The sequence below is a fragment of the Struthio camelus genome, chromosome 11 (assembly GCF_040807025.1).
Source record: "Struthio camelus isolate bStrCam1 chromosome 11, bStrCam1.hap1, whole genome shotgun sequence".
NCBI lineage: Eukaryota > Metazoa > Chordata > Aves > Struthioniformes > Struthionidae > Struthio > Struthio camelus.
Genome location: NC_090952.1, coordinates 16,519,318 through 16,538,266, shown reverse-complemented (window position 1 = coordinate 16,538,266; position 18,949 = coordinate 16,519,318). Strand labels below are relative to the sequence as shown.

At 55.8% G+C, this 18,949-nt stretch overlaps 1 protein-coding gene across 1 annotated transcript; it reads left to right on the top strand.

The window, feature by feature from the left end:
• The first annotated feature begins 15,082 nt into the window (after positions 1-15,082).
• Positions 15,083-17,398, top strand: LOC138068782 (uncharacterized). Its single transcript, XM_068957396.1, has 5 exons — positions 15,083-15,398; positions 15,520-15,673; positions 16,355-16,412; positions 16,534-16,709; positions 16,893-17,398. Exons 1-5 carry the CDS (start codon positions 15,206-15,208, stop codon positions 16,975-16,977), a joined length of 666 nt encoding a protein of 221 aa, XP_068813497.1. The 5' UTR covers positions 15,083-15,205; the 3' UTR covers positions 16,978-17,398.
• The last annotated feature ends 1,551 nt before the right edge of the window (positions 17,399-18,949 follow it).

The window sequence follows — 18,949 nt, the reverse complement described above, 5'->3', positions numbered from 1 at the left end:
GCCACTGTGCAGTGAGTGGTGGCAGAGGGGTATTAATAAGGTGAAAGCCTCTTGGAACAAGGGTATCACTAGCCAGTTGTGAATCATTGTTCAAGTGTTGAGATGTGCTGCCCCATCTCCTGAATGTAAATCTCAGCAGGGCAACTTCTTGAGAAAAAGAATTAAAATAGGCACTTCTTTCTGAACCTGTTGGGGGGGGAGGGGGGGATGTAAAAAACTCCCTGTGGGTCCAGGGCACATCCTAGGCTCACAGCTCTATCCCACAGGGAATGAGAGCTGCACCATCAGGCTGCACATGGTGTATCACTGGATGAATTAAAGGGGGCCTGGGATACGTCAGAGCCGTTTCAGCTGGAGCATAGTCACTATTTTCTCCTTCTGACAGACAAGGTATCAGTGTGGAGAAAACTGAAGAGGAAACTTTTGGACACCTTCCAACACATGGATGAAGAATTTCTAAAGCTAGCATCCAGCCAGTAAGTATAAATGCTTCCCAGACGCTTGTATCTTTTAGCCTACCTCTTGCAGGCTTCACTTCTGAGTGGGGCACAGGAAATGTGAGTTTCTCTGTGGGGAGCACATACCAGTCCTACTGTTTAGCACTGCTCTGTCTTCACACACAGGGAGAAGATGGACTGCTCTGTTAGTTCCTGCAGGACTACCTCCCTGGAAGCCTGTTCAGCGAATACTGTTCAGTTTTGGATAGAAGATGGGCACTCTCAGCCCAGCCTCTCATCTCTTTTCACTTTCATGCACAAGCAGGACTACTTGGACTGGGAGACAGCCAGGCCTGTCTTTTATAGCATGCAAAATTGCCTTCTGAGTAGAGAAGATCTCGGATTATAGGAAAGGTGTGGGGAGCTGCATGTGTGGGGCAGGACTGAGTGAGTTAGAGCAGCTTAACAAACAAAAAGTGCTTCCTGGGAAGATTTGTAACTAACATTTTACAGGGCTTGTTGCTCTAATTAGCACGACTGAAAAAGTCACAGGGTCAGGAGACAAACTGACTTAGATTTCTCAGTAGCTGACCTAGTCTTAAGTCAATTAGTATTGGTGTTGTGACAGGTAAAACACAGAACAAAATCCTACCTCATTCCTGGTGTTGCTTGTTGTCACTCTGTGCTTCTTGACATGCACTTTACTTAATGGCCTGCTTAAAAAAAAAAAAAAAATCCCATATATTTGCTTAGTCTAGCTTCCGCATCCAGGAGTTCAGCTCTTGTCCATGTAAATCTTGCACTCCTGACTAACCTGTTACAGTAATTAAGTTTGGGCAAGGCAATGGAAAACAGCCTTCGGGTCTCCTAAAGTTACTTCTTCCCCCCATTCCTCATCTCTGCATTTCTTTGTGTGCAGTATTGGGTAATTCATGATGAAAGTAATAGATATACAGCAGCAAAACAATGCTTTTGGGGAGCTTTGTCAAGATTTGCACAGGGCATCTGAAATCAGTATAGGGGAGAGCCCCTGTCTGGCAGTAAAGGGAGGAGGTGTGCACACAGTGGAAGGAGTGCTCCTTATCCTTTGTGTAGGAATGGAAGAGTCCTAGGAGAGCTGGGGAGTGTCTGTGCCATCAAGGATGGCAGATACCAACAGTGCGGCATCACTACCGTGCCAGATATCAGAGAACGCCAGCTTCCATACAATGCCAGGTAAAGCAAGCTCAAGCAAGAAGTAGGTGCTGTGTCCTAGCTGTTTTCACCAGTTGACCCAATACTTCTTCCTGGGGTTACCTGACAGTTTCTGCCCCTCTCTGTTGCCTCAGTTCAAAAAGCCGCTGCTACTTAGCTGCCGTGAGCAACTGGAGTCTTTTCTCCCAAAGGAGGCAATGGCTGCGGCATAACTTTCCTTGCTGGACCACTGTTAACTAGCATGCTCAGGCCAAGATGTGGAATCCCTTTGCTCCAAAATGCCAAATGCTTCTGCTTACTTCCTCTGTTGGGAACAATTGACACAGCCTTTTCTCGTCCCACTAGGACAAGAACATCCACTTGAGAGAAGGAAAATGAAGCAGACACCAGACGCAGAGCTGCCTGTAACAGGCTAGCCAACAAAGCAGCGCAGCATGAGTCAGTGGACAACTACACACTCACGGTGGGCCAGATCAAATGCTGAGGAATCAAGTGCAGCAGCAGATCCCAAGCCCCTTGTGTTGGAGTTCAGGGAGGGAGAGTTCAGGGAATGTATGCACATACATGGGAAGGGGAGTCTTCTCAGTGTCCTTCACTGTAAAGAAAAGCTTTTTCTCATAGCACTTGTTCACTTGGCCATCAGTGTTTTACCAATGGTAAGGGGTGATGCTTTGGGTCAAGCCATCTGGAAATCTCTTCTTCTGCCTCCCTCTGAAGGCTATCAGATTGGTCAAGCATGATTTCCCTTTGGTGAATCCATGCTGACTACTCCTGATCACCTTCTTGTCCTCCATACGCTTAGTGATGACCTCCAGGATGAGCTGTTCCATCACCTTTCCAGGGATGGAGGTGAGGCTGACAGGCCTGTACTTTCCTGGCTCCTCCTTCTTGCCCTTTTGGAAGACTGGAGTGACATTGGCTTTCTTCCAGCCCTCAGGCACCTCTCCTGTTCTCCATGTCCTTTCAAAGATGATGGGGAGTGGCCTAGCAATAACATCCACCAGCTCCCTCAGCACTCGTGGTGCATCCCATCAGGGCCCACGGATTTGTGGATGTCAAGTTTGCACAAAAGATCTCTAACCTGATCCTCCTCAACCAAGGGAGAGTCTTCCTTTCTCCAGCCTTCCTCTCTTGTCTCCAAGGCCTGGAATTCCTGAGGACTGGCCTTAGCAGTGAAGACGGAAGCAAAGAAGGCATTCAGCAACTCTGCCTTCTCTGTATCCTTCGTTACCAGGGCACCCACCCCATTCAACAGCAGGCCCACATTTTCCCTAGTCTTCCTTTTGCTATTGACGTATTTGAAGAACCCCTTCTTGTTGTTCTTGACATCCTTTGCCAGATTTAATTCCAAATGGGCCTTAGCCTTCCTTGTCGCATCCCTGCATACTCTGACAATGTCCCTATGTTCCTCTCAAGTGGCCTGTCCCCTTTTCCACATTCTGTACACTTCCTTCTTCTGTTTGAGTTTTGTCAGGAGTTCCTTGCTCATCCATGCAGGTCTCCTGCCTGCTTTGCTGGACTTCTTACTCAGAGTGCCCACTTTGCTGGACTTCTTACTCAGAGGGATGCACTGCTCTTGAGCCTGGAGGAAGTGATGCTTGAATATTAACCAGCTCTCCTGGACCCCCCCTTCCTTCTAGGGCCCTACCCCATGAGATTCCCCTAAGTAGGTCCCTGAAGACGCCAAAGTTAGCTCTCCTGAAGTCCAGGGTTGTGATCCTACTTATTGCCCTGCTTCCTCCTCGTAGGATCCTGAACTCTTCCATCTCATGGTCACTGCAGCCAAGGCTGCCCCCAACCTTCACCTCTCCAACTAGACCTTCTTTGTTCGTTAGTACAAGGTCTAGCATTGCATCTCTCCTCGTTGGCGTCTCCACCACCTGAGTCAAGAAATTATCATCAATGCTTTGCAGGAACCTCTTTGACTGTTTGTGCCTAGCTGTGCTCTCTTCCCAGCAGATGTCAGGGTGGTTGAAGTCCTCCATGAGAACCAGGGCCTGTGATCGTGAGGCTACTTCCAGCTGTCTGTAGAAAGCCTCATCGACTTCCTCTTCTTGATCAGGTGGCCTGTAGTAAACCCCCACAACAGTGTCACCCATGTTAGCCTGCCCTTTAATCTCTAACCACAGGCTCTCAACTTGCTCTTGATCCACCCTTAGGCAGAGCTCCACACATTCTAGTTGCTCCTTCACATAAAGAGCAACTCCACCACCTCGCCTTCCTGGCCTGCCTTTCCTAAAAAGCACATAGCCATCCATGACAGCATTCCAGTCATGTGAGCTATCCCACCATGTCTCTGTAACTGCAATGAGATCATGGCCCTGCCACCGCACACAGATCTCTAACTCTTCCTGCTTATTCCCCATGCTGCGTGCATTGGTGTACAGGCATTTCAGAGAGTCAATCAAACATATAAGCTTCTCAGGAGAGGTTCAAGAGGATCCTCCATAGCAATGTCCTATGCTGTCTCCCCTGGCTGCATGCACCCGCTGGAGGCATCCTGACTTGAGTGGTGTTGTACTGAGTACCGTGTCACTATACCATTCCCCTTCCCCCGTCTTTCCTAGTTTAAAGCCTTCCTTACCAGGCTGGCCAACCTGTTGCCAAAGACACACGTGCCCCACTTTGTGAGGTGGATCCCATCTCTCTCCATCAGCTGTTGATCTTCAAACAGGGTTCCATGGTCATAGAAACCAAAACCCTGCTGCCAACACGAGCAGCATAGCCAGTTGTTAACTTGGAAAACTCGTCTACTCCTCCTCCTGTCCTTCCCTCTCACAGGCAAGATTGAGGAGAAAACGACCTGGGCTCCCAGACCCTTGACCACCATTCCCAGAGCTCTGAAGTCCTCTTTGATGGTATCCAATTTGCCTTTTGTGTCATTAGTGCCCACATGGAAGAGCAGCAGAGGGTAATAGTCTGATGCATGGTCTCTTATTTGAGCCCCTGGCAGGCAGCAAACCTCTCTAGACAAGAGGTCAGGTCAGCAGATAGGTGCCTCGGCCCCCCGCAGCATGGAGTCACTCACAACAATCACTCATCGCTTTGCTTGACTGCCTGCACTGTGCATGGAGTGAAAGCACCTGGAGCATACAGTCCTGCTATGTTGCTAGGCACACCTGGGCAAAGTATTTCAGAAAGACCCACAAGGGTCTGCCAGCCACCCAGGGGAGAAAAGGCCAGGCTCTAGATCTGTCCTGAGTTGCAGTCTCTGCACTACCCGAAAAACAGGCATTTGGACTTCTGAGTGTTTGTTGCTGTTGAAGACTGGCTATCTCACCTCTTGCCCATGTTTTGACCAGCTGTTTGGAGGCATCTGGGGGCTGCGCCAGCCAGTGTAGCAAGGAGAAGGCAGGAGCCTGCATACCCCTCACTGTGGAGTGGTCCCTCCAGGAAACAGAATGAAGCACGCATTAGCAATGATGTGCTGCACTATTCTGCTCCTGGGAACATGATTCGAAGACAGCCACAACTAAGACAATATACCACTTGGTGTATGTAGTTCATGGCAGAAATAATCCGCAGCTCTCAGTACACAAAAGGACAACTAACATCCCGCCTCATACCCTGTTTCTTGGGGAAAGCACATTACTGCGCTGCTAGAGCTGAGAGGTGGTAGTTGACATTCATTTCCCAGCTTCATCACTTCTCTCCTTTCAGTATATCTCAGCTGGGGAGGGAGGGTCCTCTCTCCATTTCCTCCTCTCCCTCCCCTTTTACTAATCCTTTTCTTGTACCACATTGCTCTTTCCTTCTTTTACAAAGGTGCTGAAAGTACAACTCCAGCAACTTATGTTAATATGTTCCATTTATAATGCCGTAAAACACTGCTGCCATAAATTGCTATTAATATCATTGTTTTAATATAAACAAATATTGGAAACTGAAGACCCTATATGCTTATGTTTTCTTGCAAGGGTGGGGGCAAAAGCAACTATTGCTCCAGAGACCCAGGCATGTGACGCAGTCTCCTACATTCCACCTTAGGGACTTCTCGAGCTTGAAAACAGAACCCCACCATGGGGGGGTCTGAGTGCCTCCCTGCAGTTCCCTCTCCCTAAAATTGCCAACTTGTGGCTCCCTTCTGGTCCCACAAATGGATGATGTAGCCTCCCAGTCTGGCCCTCAAAACAGCCAAGTAGTATGAAATGGACTGAGCCCTTCGTGTGCTGGCTGTGGAGAAAAGTGGAGTACAGGGCAGCTTTGCTCCCTAAATGAATTATGCTGTGCTTTTAGTGCATCTATCTGGGAAGTGTAATCAGGGAGCTCTCTTTTCCTATAGGAGAACCAGGTACCTTTTACCTGTGCTGGGATTCAGCTGTCTACTAAGTCAGGTATGTGTTCACTCATATCCACCCATTCTCCTGTACCACTACTGTGCCTGCCTGCCCCCCACCCCAACCCCGGAAACCTAAAACTGAAGCTTCCTTCTAAAACTTGCCAAAGGACTGTGGCAACTGGTGCTTCACCCTCGTCCTCAGGGACAGGTACCGTTTGAATGCCAGGAATGCAGGCAGGCGGAGCTGAAAAGCTTTTATCACTCGCAACAGCAGTGCCCTCCCCACACCTTATCTTGTTCACCTTTGATCTTGCTTAGATCCCTGGAGCAAGAGGATACTTCAGGCTCAAACTTAGTTTCTAACACAGCTCCCACTGCAACTTCCCACGCTTCTGGATAGGCTGCACCCACGCCCAAAGCCAGCATGCATCTCCACTGCCCATGATCTGGGCCCTGAACCGCCACCAAACAGGGGTGGCTGGCTGAGGAACACAAGGCCTCAGAAAAAAACGACTGCATTTTTTTTTTTTAATTGCACATGCTGCATTAGCAGGATGGTGGTCTGCTTGGAAAAGAGGAACTTCCAGAGACAGTGGCTTCTGCCAAGCAGCCTGCACTCCTGGCCAGCTGCACAAAAACTGAAGAGACACAAGTTGTTTAGCTTCAACTACTGGGAAACAGTCAGGAGAGCTGCTCAGAGCTAAGATGGAGCCTAGGGGCTTCCACCTGCTTGCTTTGCCCTGAATACACATATCTGCTTTTCTGGGAACATATTCCTGAAGGCACGCTTACCCAGGTTGTGCAAGGCAGCAGTACCATAGCAAAAGTTGCAGATCAGCTTCCAACTCTTGCCTGCAGATAATAACCTCAAGGGATTAGTTTTCATGAGTCTTTTGTTGTAGTTGTTGTTATTCCTTTACCAGTTGTGTCCTGGCATGTGACATTGGAAGCTGCAGTACAAGTATGATCCACCAGGCAACTCCTGCCCTACCTGAACAGCCTCCTGGAGCCTGGTTGGGAGGAGACAAGGCTGTTTTTGGCAGAAGGTGCGCTACGGGGTAAATGACTTAAGCTACCTTCCACCTTCAGCAATGCAGAGCTGACATCAGAACTGCACTAAAAGAGGTATTCTGATGAACCAGAATGGCAAGAGGAGAGGGTTTAATAAGGATGAGAATAGTTTGGCCACTGCCTCCTGCTCCTAGAACTGTCCTTGGGCTTGGCACTTCTCAGAACAGCAAAGGAAAAAAGCTTCACCCCAAAACTGGGGGTAGGACAGGGCTGGAAGGGAGAGGTGGTGTCCTCATCCAATTTCAGGAAAAAAAAAACAGCATTGCCTATCAACTGCTGCCTGTGGCTAGGCAGATGGTAGGAGGGAATCCCAGCCACAGTATGTAGCCCTATGTTCAGGACTGTGTACATGAAAGCAGTCCCCTGCCACCTGGATCTAACATTGTCCCTTCTCCCAGCCTGCCCGCACTGTGCTCCTCCATCTCGGGCTAGCACCTTCATCGCACACACAGCCACAAACAACCACCAGCACAAGGAGAGATTGGGCAAATCGGGAACACAAAGCCGTGAAGAAGGAACGCCAGCTTTTCCCAGACTCAGGCAGTTGGAGACTCGACTGCACGAGGCCAGCCGGTCTAAGTAGACCTGCTTTGGGCAGGCCACTGCACTCGGTGGCCTCCAGGTGGCCCTTCCAACCTCTACTACTCCAGGGCTCGATGCCTTCCAGCACAACCTTTGTGCGCAGCTCTGCTCCAGCAGCTCCGCACACTCTTCCTTGGGGCAGCCAGGCCTCACACAAGCTGCTCCCCAGACAACACTGCTACTGACGCTGCGTTGCAACCCGAGGGCAACTGAGAGACTCAGGGTATCTGCTTGTGACACAAAGCAGCCGAAAAGCCCAAGCCCTGCGCTCACAGTCTGCAAGAACACCTCTCTGCCCTCAAGCATCTCACCTCATGCGAGCAGCAACTCCACAAGCAACAAACCAACTGCTGACCGTGTCTTCACTAGACACCGCCTCCACACCAGCGCTCCAAGTGCTCAGACCAACAAGACCTCCTTCCAGCCATCGCAACATGAAAAATAACCCACCACCGCCCACCACCAGGCAGCACACATCCCAGGAGGAGGCCATAAATGCATCTACACCCACTTCCTGCACCCCAAATGTCACCACGCCCACAAAATTGTGCCTTACCCACATCCCAGTTCAGTTGCACCCTGCTCCAGAGACAAGGTGCTCACCCTTCAGCCCTCCCCTGGACGCACCACGGCAGAAGCAGCATCCGCCTGTGTCCCCAGGCACAGCTCTGGAGCTGCTCCTTTCTCTCCTGCTGTGCCACAGCCATTTCTCTTGAGGCACAGCAAGCACTGTCTGTGCGCGCAGCACTGTTCCTCAAAAGCCCGCGTGACTGCCAACAGCACACGCACAGGCGCAAGACAGGGACGCGATGGTGGAAAGGGCCCCACTGGACTCCCCTGACGTGCAAAGACTTCCTACCAGTAAAGGTGCCCCCCGACATAGCTCTCACTTACACTCCCCTTAGCAATCTGTGCTGAGAGCGCAGCAGCCCGCACAGCCAAGCGGCCTTTTCACCCTGGCGGAAGGCATGCTGGGACACGCTCGAGCCCCACAGGCTACAATTCCCTCTGGAGACGCTCCCCTTCGCTTCCCACCCCTGCCAGAGACGCGGCCCTGAATGCAGCTGTGCACTCCCCGGGGAGTCAGCAGGGGACAGGCTCCCCCACAGGCTCCCTCACAGCCCAGGAAGCTCCAGGCGGACTTGTTTTGCTGCCTCCTCTGTGCGGGCAGGGGCCGGGCTCGGCCGGGGGGTCACTGCCTTGCCGGGGCAGCGTGGCCGCTCGAGAAGGAAGGAACGGGAGGGTCACCGCGGCCTCCGTTTCTTTGGGGAAAGGGAAGCGTTTGCCTGGCACGGGGGAAAAAGGAGAGGTACCCACTCACACGCTCCCTTACAGGGCTATTCTTTGACTGCGGTTCTTGTTTTACTGCCGTGAAACGCACCGAGCCCAATGGCCTTCTAGCCTCGCTCTCTGCACCCGCCCCAGTCTTAGGCAGGCCCTGCGCAGGCTCATCTGCCCAGCCTGCCTGGCTCCGTGAAAGACCATCTCTCCACGAAGTAGCACTAAGGACAAGCGCAGAGGAGAAGAGCGAGCGGGCGGCACCGACAGCGCAGTTGTTCACTGCCAGGTGCAAGGAGCCAGCAGGCCGCGCGCACGCTCAGCTGCCCGTTGTGAGGATCTCATGACACCTTCAGAAGGTCTCTCCGCCCATCTGTGATGTCACAGCACTGCGAGGGCAACCCAGGGCCCCCCTTGCCCGGCGCGCCTCATTTGCGCACCCGGCTTTGGCAGTACCAGCAGACATGGCTCGCTGCTCTGCCTTGGTGTGCCTCTGGCTTTGTGCTTTCGCACGAGCCTTCCCCATCCCGGAGGAAAGAGAGGCTTCAGCGTCGTCTGAAGGTACGCGCTCCAACGTAAAACCTCCTCTCCCCCAACTAACATTCGCTAAGGAGGAATTTCCAGGGGGAAGCCAGCGCTTCCGCTGGCGCCTAGGAGCACCTGCCGGCACCGCGAGAACAGACGCGTCCCTTTCACAGCCGAGCACGCTTTAGAAGGAGCTCTCGGGCACAGACGCGGCTTTCCAAAGCCGCCTGCGCCGCCCTCCCATGCTGCCCTCCCTGGGGACACAAAAGCACCTGCCAACCCTCCTCCCGGCACTTCTCCGTCTTGCTGATGACAACAAGCTCCTCCTTCCCCCTTCTTCCCACTGCAGCAAGGACACGCCAGGACAGCAGGAGCAACTCCACCACAAGGAACAGAGGGGAGAGGAGAAGGACGGCACTCTTTCCCCAGTGCTCCGGCCCTCAACTCCTACACCGCACGGCATCCTGCCCGTGCTGGGAAATCATGTCCCCACAACAGAAAAGCACGTGCCGCTCTGCTGGGGCTCTTCTTTCTTCAGCCTCCCCCTCCTCCTCCTCTCTCTGACCTACCACAGCACGCACCTTTCATATAAACTCTCCTGTCTGCCCGTTATTTTGCAGTAACCTTCCTCAGCGGCTTTGAAGAGGATGACCCGGGCGTTCTAAATCACACCGCCATCATCATCGTCGCAAACACTCTGACGCTCATCGCTGCTGTGGTCGTCTTCACGTGCTGCGTTTGGCTTGCCTGCCGACTCAAGACCGGCAAAGAAAAGTAACTTTGAAAAGTCACCTCCCTTCCCAAGGGATAGGTAGCAAAGCAGCTCCCCACGTGGGCAGGTCCCTAGCTTTAGCCACTCGCAGCATGAGTCAGGCTCCACCCAGGGCAACTCCCTGGGAGCGCTGAACCTCCTGCTCCACACCTGGCGGACAGCACAAACATGGGCACAAAGCCACAGCCAAGGGCTCACCTCCGTCCAGGTCTCGGCCACCCCTCGGAGCGGCCGGGAAGCCTACAGCTGCCCTCAACAGGCCCCCAAATACAGATGCTGAAGGACTTCCAGGCATGACTCTTAAACGCGTTAAATCCAACTAGCTAGCGCCCTTCGCTGGCGTCCTCTCTTGCCCTGCCGCTCTCGTGGCCAGGCAGAAGGAACAGCACAACTGCAAAGCGGCTTTTACGCAGCTGCACAAAGTGCTCCCCTTCAGCCTCCCTGTACTGTCAAGGCTTCCCAGAAAGCTCCCACGCTGGCACTTTCACCCCTTCTACAGGCGCCATACCTGACCAAAGACTCCCAGCCCTGCTAGTCTCGGAGACGCTCTCCTTGGCAAACGGGACAAAGGACGCGTTCCCCACTAGGACGCGCAAAGGGCTTGGCTTTAGCCTACGGAAAGGCAACGTGCTGCTAGTCTTCCGCTCCAAAGGACAAGTAACACCTCTCTCTGCCGTTCCTAGGTCTCCAGAGAACGACGTCGAGGCATCCGCTCTGCAGACCCTTGGCCACTGCCAGCAGGTGAGTTCTCTTCTGCCTCCGGCACAAAACGCTCCAGCCGAGCGAGTCCCTCCCAACCTTCCCCTCGTCAAACTCGGACCCACATAACGCTCCTCCCCTGACGCGTCGTCATTATTCACAGCTTCCCACGAGCCTGCAGTGTGCCTGCTCCAGGTGTGCTTCCCCGAGCACAGCAAGCATAGAGCTCTGCAGCACCTGGGACGATGACGAGGACTGTCCATACGGTGGCCTTTTTCTTCTCTCCCCGCCTCCTACGCCGGACTCGGACGACTTCAGCAGAAGCTCTTCTCTGGACAGGTACGCACCACCGCAAAAGCACAAGACACGTTTGGCAGATTATCCTGCACCCCTTTCAAGGGCACGCGGGCTTTGGCGGCCTCTTTGTGGGCTTACAGACCTAGTCTCCCGCTCCCTTTCCTTTGCGGCTGGGCAATATTCCCTTCAGAAAGCTACTGCACGCAACCACTGCTTCCCTTTCAGCGCCACAGAGCGGGACGAGCACAACACGAGCGCGGGCGCGCCTGGCTCAGACGGACCCGAACCACCCACCAGCGACGAGGCCTGAGCGGGCGGCAGGCCGGGCGGCTGGGCACGCTGACGCCGACTTTGGGGCCCTTCTCTGGCAAACGGGCATCAGAGCCGCTGAGGCACAACGAGAGCAACGCTGGCCCTCCAAAACACGTCAGCCTGAGCCCAGCAGAGCCCCGGCGAAGCACCGGCCCCTTTGCCCACAAACTCACCGGCTCGCACACCCACGACTCCGCCGGACAACACGCAAAGAGCCTGCTGCCGCTGCCCAGCCCCAGCGCCTGCTCCAGCGCGTGCCCGCAAAGCAAGAGCCTGCCCCGACACCAGGCCACCGCACCGGCCCTCCTCCCCGCCTGCCCGCACCGCGCTCCTCCGTCTCGGGCCGGCGCCTTCCTCGCACACAGCCACCAGCACGGGGAGGCAACGGGGGCAATAAAGGTCAAGAGGAGGCAGAGCTCACGCCGTGTGAGGGTGGTGTTTCCTCTCAATGAGCTGCTCTCACCCACGCCCAGGCCTTGGGGCACACATCTCACTCACTCACACACGCTCCAGCACAGCTGGGCCCAAGCCTGGCTTTGGCCAGGATCACGCCACGGCGACAGGGAGGGCAGGGGATGCCCGTCACAGCCCCACACCGTGGCAGCCCGGCGCTTTCTCCCTGGGCTTTCGCACTGGCTCCCAGGCACGCTGCACTCGGTGCCCACCTGCCATTGCGGGGAAGCACCGTGACCCTGCCAACAGCTGGCTGCCTTTCCGTGCTCCGCACCTCCCGCGGCCGTGCGAGCAGCACTCGCCTCCCAGGGCTTTCTAGCGCGGGGCTGGAGAGCGTCCCGGCAGCCAAGCCTCAGGGCCCCTCGGCAGCAGCCGCGCGGGGCATGGCCAGAGCCCCGCCATGGCTCTGGGGCCGAAGGCAGCGGGTGCTCTGGCCCGCGGCCTGGGCAGCAAAGCCCACCGCACTGCCACAGCCACCGCCTGCGCCCCGGTGGCGCGCAGCTCTCGGGCAGGCTGACAGCCCTCCTCTGCCGCTCACCGTGCCCTCCCCCACGCACACGGCTGCCAAAGGGGCCCCAGCTCCGCCAAGCCAAGCCCAGGGTCCCTTCCCAGCACTCCGCCACCGTGCCCGCGGGGCCAGTGCTGCAAAGCCCCTTTCCCTGACAGCAGGCTGTGCCAAGGCCCAAACCTCACGGCCAGCCCTTGCGAGATCCCCCGGGACGTGCTGGGCTGGTCCTGCTCGGAGAATCGCGCTCTCATCCCCAACTGCAGAAACCTCGGCCCACGGCCTTTTCTCAGCCACACGGTGGCAGAATAACCAAAGACCCCTGCACAGGGCTTCGAAAATAGCTGCTGAACCCACACAGCGCCCCTGCTCCTGCATCTCCTGGCAAAAAGGGTCACATTTCTTACGTGACTCGCACAGATGCTTTGGGAGCCCGGCCCCTTGGAGAAAAGGAGGACCAAGCCGCAGAGCTTGTCCGCGCCACCGGGGCCTCTCCACAAGGAGGTCGCGGCTTCGTTGCTCCCTGAACCAACTCGCACATCACACCATCAAAGAGCCGAAAGCGCACGCTCCACCTCTGTTAGTCTCCACGCGGTCCAGCGACTGCAATGCCGTGAAGAAGGAACGCCAGCTTTTCCCAGACTCAGGCAGTTGGAGACTCGACTGCACGAGGCCAGCCGGTCTAAGTAGACCTGCTTTGGGCAGGCCACTGCACTCGGTGGCCTCCAGGTGGCCCTTCCAACCTCTACTACTCCAGGGCTCGATGCCTTCCAGCACAACCTTTGTGCGCAGCTCTGCTCCAGCAGCTCCGCACACTCTTCCTTGGGGCAGCCAGGCCTCACACAAGCTGCTCCCCAGACAACACTGCTACTGACGCTGCGTTGCAACCCGAGGGCAACTGAGAGACTCAGGGTATCTGCTTGTGACACAAAGCAGCCGAAAAGCCCAAGCCCTGCGCTCACAGTCTGCAAGAACACCTCTCTGCCCTCAAGCATCTCACCTCATGCGAGCAGCAACTCCACAAGCAACAAACCAACTGCTGACCGTGTCTTCACTAGACACCGCCTCCACACCAGCGCTCCAAGTGCTCAGACCAACAAGACCTCCTTCCAGCCATCGCAACATGAAAAATAACCCACCACCGCCCACCACCAGGCAGCACACATCCCAGGAGGAGGCCATAAATGCATCTACACCCACTTCCTGCACCCCAAATGTCACCACGCCCACAAAATTGTGCCTTACCCACATCCCAGTTCAGTTGCACCCTGCTCCAGAGACAAGGTGCTCACCCTTCAGCCCTCCCCTGGACGCACCACGGCACAAGCAGCATCCGCCTGTGTCCCCAGGCACAGCTCTGGAGCTGCTCCTTTCTCTCCTGCTGTGCCACAGCCATTTCTCTTGAGGCACAGCAAGCACTGTCTGTGCGCGCAGCACTGTTCCTCAAAAGCCCGCGTGACTGCCAACAGCACACGCACAGGCGCAAGACAGGGACGCGATGGTGGAAAGGGCCCCACTGGACTCCCCTGACGTGCAAAGACTTCCTACCAGTAAAGGTGCCCCCTGACATAGCTCTCACTTACACTCCCCTTAGCAATCTGTGCTGAGAGCGCAGCAGCCCGCACAGCCAAACGGCCTTTTCACCCTGGCGGAAGGCATGCTGGGACACGCTCGAGCCCCACAGGCTACAATTCCCTCTGGAGACGCTCCCCTTCGCTTCCCACCCCTGCCAGAGACGCGGCCCTGAATGCAGCTGTGCACTCCCCGGGGAGTCAGCAGGGGACAGGCTCCCCCACAGGCTCCCTCACAGCCCAGGAAGCTCCAGGCGGACTTGTTTTGCTGCCTCCTCTGTGCGGGCAGGGGCCGGGCTCGGCCGGGGGGTCACTGCCTTGCCGGGGCAGCGTGGCCGCTCGAGAAGGAAGGAACGGGAGGGTCACCGCGGCCTCCGTTTCTTTGGGGAAAGGGAAGCGTTTGCCTGGCACGGGGGAAAAAGGAGAGGTACCCACTCACACGCTCCCTTACAGGGCTATTCTTTGACTGCGGTTCTTGTTTTACTGCCGTGAAACGCACCGAGCCCAATGGCCTTCTAGCCTCGCTCTCTGCACCCGCCCCAGTCTTAGGCAGGCCCTGCGCAGGCTCATCTGCCCAGCCTGCCTGGCTCCGTGAAAGACCATCTCTCCACGAAGTAGCACTAAGGACAAGCGCAGAGGAGAAGAGCGAGCGGGCGGCACCGACAGCGCAGTTGTTCACTGCCAGGTGCAAGGAGCCAGCAGGCCGCGCGCACGCTCAGCTGCCCGTTGTGAGGATCTCATGACACCTTCAGAAGGTCTCTCCGCCCATCTGTGATGTCACAGCACTGCGAGGGCAACCCAGGGCCCCCCTTGCCCGGCGCGCCTCATTTGCGCACCCGGCTTTGGCAGTACCAGCAGACATGGCTCGCTGCTCTGCCTTGGTGTGCCTCTGGCTTTGTGCTTTCGCACGAGCCTTCCCCATCCCGGAGGAAAGAGAGGCTTCAGCGTCGTCTGAAGGTACGCGCTCCAACGTAAAACCTCCTCTCCCCCAACTAACATTCGCTAAGGAGGAATTTCCAGGGGGAAGCCAGCGCTTCCGCTGGCGCCTAGGAGCACCTGCCGGCACCGCGAGAACAGACGCGTCCCTTTCACAGCCGAGCACGCTTTAGAAGGAGCTCTCGGGCACAGACGCGGCTTTCCAAAGCCGCCTGCGCCGCCCTCCCATGCTGCCCTCCCTGGGGACACAAAAGCACCTGCCAACCCTCCTCCCGGCACTTCTCCGTCTTGCTGATGACAACAGGCTCCTCCTTCCCCCTTCTTCCCACTGCAGCAAGGACACGCCAGGACAGCAGGAGCAACTCCACCACAAGGAACAGAGGGGAGAGGAGAAGGACGGCACTCTTTCCCCAGTGCTCCGGCCCTCAACTCCTACACCGCACGGCATCCTGCCCGTGCTGGGAAATCATGTCCCCACAACAGAAAAGCACGTGCCGCTCTGCTGGGGCTCTTCTTTCTTCAGCCTCCCCCTCCTCCTCCACCTCTCTCTGACCTACCACAGCACGCACCTTTCATATAAACTCTCCTGTCTGCCCGTTATTTTGCAGTAACCTTCCTCAGCGGCTTTGAAGAGGATGACCCGGGCGTTCTAAATCACACCGCCATCATCATCGTCGCAAACACTCTGACGCTCATCGCTGCTGTGGTCGTCTTCACGTGCTGCGTTTGGCTTGCCTGCCGACTCAAGACCGGCAAAGAAAAGTAACTTTGAAAAGTCACCTCCCTTCCCAAGGGATAGGTAGCAAAGCAGCTCCCCACGTGGGCAGGTCCCTAGCTTTAGCCACTCGCAGCATGAGTCAGGCTCCACCCAGGGCAACTCCCTGGGAGCGCTGAACCTCCTGCTCCACACCTGGCGGACAGCACAAACATGGGCACAAAGCCACAGCCAAGGGCTCACCTCCGTCCAGGTCTCGGCCACCCCTCGGAGCGGCCGGGAAGCCTACAGCTGCCCTCAACAGGCCCCCAAATACAGATGCTGAAGGACTTCCAGGCATGACTCTTAAACGCGTTAAATCCAACTAGCTAGCGCCCTTCGCTGGCGTCCTCTCTTGCCCTGCCGCTCTCGTGGCCAGGCAGAAGGAACAGCACAACTGCAAAGCGGCTTTTACGCAGCTGCACAAAGTGCTCCCCTTCAGCCTCCCTGTACTGTCAAGGCTTCCCAGAAAGCTCCCACGCTGGCACTTTCACCCCTTCTACAGGCGCCATACCTGACCAAAGACTCCCAGCCCTGCTAGTCTCGGAGGCGCTCTCCTTGGCAAACGGGACAAAGGACGCGTTCCCCACTAGGACGCGCAAAGGGCTTGGCTTTAGCCTACGGAAAGGCAACGCGCTGCTAGTCTTCCGCTCCAAAGGACAAGTAACACCTCTCTCTGCCGTTCCTAGGTCTCCAGAGAACGACGTCGAGGCATCCGCTCTGCAGACCCTTGGCCACTGCCAGCAGGTGAGTTCTCTTCTGCCTCCGGCACAAAACGCTCCAGCCGAGCGAGTCTCTCCCAACCTTCCCCTCGTCAAACTCGGACCCACATAACGCTCCTCCCCTGACGCGTCGTCATTATTCACAGCTTCCCACGAGCCTGCAGTGTGCCTGCTCCAGGTGTGCTTCCCCGAGCACAGCAAGCATAGAGCTCTGCAGCACCTGGGACGATGACGAGGACTGTCCATACGGTGGCCTTTTTCTTCTCTCCCCGCCTCCTACGCCGGACTCGGACGACTTCAGCAGAAGCTCTTCTCTGGACAGGTACGCACCACCGCAAAAGCACAAGACACGTTTGGCAGATTATCCTGCACCCCTTTCAAGGGCACGCGGGCTTTGGCGGCCTCTTTGTGGGCTTACAGACCTAGTCTCCCGCTCCCTTTCCTTTGCGGCTGGGCAATATTCCCTTCAGAAAGCTACTGCACGCAACCACTGCTTCCCTTTCAGCGCCACAGAGCGGGACGAGCACAACACGAGCGCGGGCGCGCCTGGCTCAGACGGACCCGAACCACCCACCAGCGACGAGGCCTGAGCGGGCGGCAGGCCGGGCGGCTGGGCACGCTGACGCCGACTTTGGGGCCCTTCTCTGGCAAACGGGCATCAGAGCCGCTGAGGCACAACGAGAGCAACGCTGGCCCTCCAAAACACGTCAGCCAGAGCCCAGCAGAGCCCCGGCGAAGCACCGGCCCCTTTGCCCACAAACTCACCGGCTCGCACACCCACGACTCCGCCGGACAACACGCAAAGAGCCTGCTGCCGCTGCCCAGCCCCAGCGCCTGCTCCAGCGCGTGCCCACAAAGCAAGAGCCTGCCCCGACACCAGGCCACCGCACCGGCCCTCCTCCCCGCCTGCCCGCACCGCGCTCCTCCGTCTCGGGCCGGCGCCTTCCTCGCACACAGCCACCAGCACGGGGAGGCAACGGGGGCAATAAAGGTCAAGAGGAGGCAGAGCTCACGCCGTGTGAGGGTGGTGTTTCCTCTCAATGAGCTGCTCTCACCCACGCCCAGGCCTTGGGGCACACATCTCACTCACTCACACACGCTCCAGCACCAGCACAGCTGGGCCCAAGCCTGGCTTTGGCCAGGATCACGCCACGGCGACAGGGAGGGCAGGGGACGCCAGCTACCAGAGCGTGTCAGAGCCCTGCAGGGCAGCACAGGCCTTTTTCCTTGCAGAAACAAGGACCTGTCTGTTTTAGACAGGTCTTTTGTAGCCCTTTGGAGTTCTCCCCATTTGGCCACACTGTAGCCAACTGTCTCTTCTGCCTGCTTTGCAAGTTAGTCTTTGCATGGCTGTCTGGAGTCTGTTTTCAGCGTAGGCAAGCAGGAAACTGAACGGCCAACTGTGATATGCTGCAAACTGGAAGCCATCTTCCTCTTGTGAGCATGGACGGTCTTCTGCTGCCAAGATGTTTCTGTTGTGGTGTTTTTGCTGTCCATTCTGAAATTTTGAGCTGCCTTTCACCATGGCTGAGTCATGATCTTTGGGAGAATTACTCTGAGCTTTCTGGGAAAAAAACTTTCAATGCTTAAAATGCAATAACTAGATTTCAAAAAATTAGGTGAGTAGTGAAATTTAGGTAGTGCTGCCCTTCCTGTTTCCACATGATTTTCAGCAAGGGATAATTTTCAAAAGACATGCCAGTTCTGTGACCGCTTGTAGTAACGTCACCCTGGGAACAGACGGAGGACAGCGCAATCAGGGAAGTGGGCATTAGGGCCCTTGAGGCATGAGTACAAGGAAATTCACTCTGAAAAGCACCTTAGGGCACTCTTACTTTGATGGGTACACCTAAGCATCTCAGAGAGTTGAGGGGATTCCCCTGCAGGAAGGCTGTGAGGGGTGCTGTGACTGTAGAAAAGAAATGGGCACTAAACATAGTACAGTATGAAGGAATTTACAGATCCACCAGGCTATTTATCACACTGCAGACAGGCCCGCAGACCTCTGGCAGGCATTCAAGGGTGCCGCTGCTGGGTGGCTCACCCAGCAGGAGAGGGATCGGGAAGAGAGTGGAGCACACACACAGCCCTGTGCAGCCTGCCCACAGGCAGTTTTTGGGGGAGCATGAGCACTTGCAAGGCAAGTGTTCAAACTCTCCAGGACAAGCCTGTTGCTTAGAAGGGCATCCCAGCAGGCCTGTGATAGTCTGGAGGCTAGTGGAGCGACTTAGAGAAAAAATTGCTGTCAAGGTTCCTCAGGCAGATTTACTGGACATTTGACATGGCCTTAGGATGGGTCTTTAGCACATGTGCTATCGTGCGTCTCACTGATGGGTGATAAAGGACTGCAGAAGGGTGCTTCAGGCTGCATTACGGCCCACAGCTGTTATATCAAAATACTGTTGTTTCAGATGCTCGCAGCAAACCCCTACCATGCATTTAGCTCTTTGCTACGAAGAACAACAATGGTGTTTTCACGAGCTACAAGAGCAAAATTCTCTCCTTCAAAGACATCCAAAGAGAAACTACAGTTCACTGCTGAGGCACGGTAGCCCATTCTAC

What these genes read in the sequence shown, in the direction of transcription:
- LOC138068782 (XM_068957396.1), top strand. Translation starts at nt 15,206, where the DNA reads ATGACAACAGGCTCCTCCTTCCCCCTTCTTCCCACTGCAGCAAGGACA. An exon ending in CATGTCCCCACAACAGAAAA is followed by an intron (nt 15,399 to 15,519) that starts GCACGTGCCGCT and finishes GTTATTTTGCAG; the next exon opens with TAACCTTCCTCAGCGGCTTT. An exon ending in AGAAGCTCTTCTCTGGACAG is followed by an intron (nt 16,710 to 16,892) that starts GTACGCACCACC and finishes CTTCCCTTTCAG; the next exon opens with CGCCACAGAGCGGGACGAGC.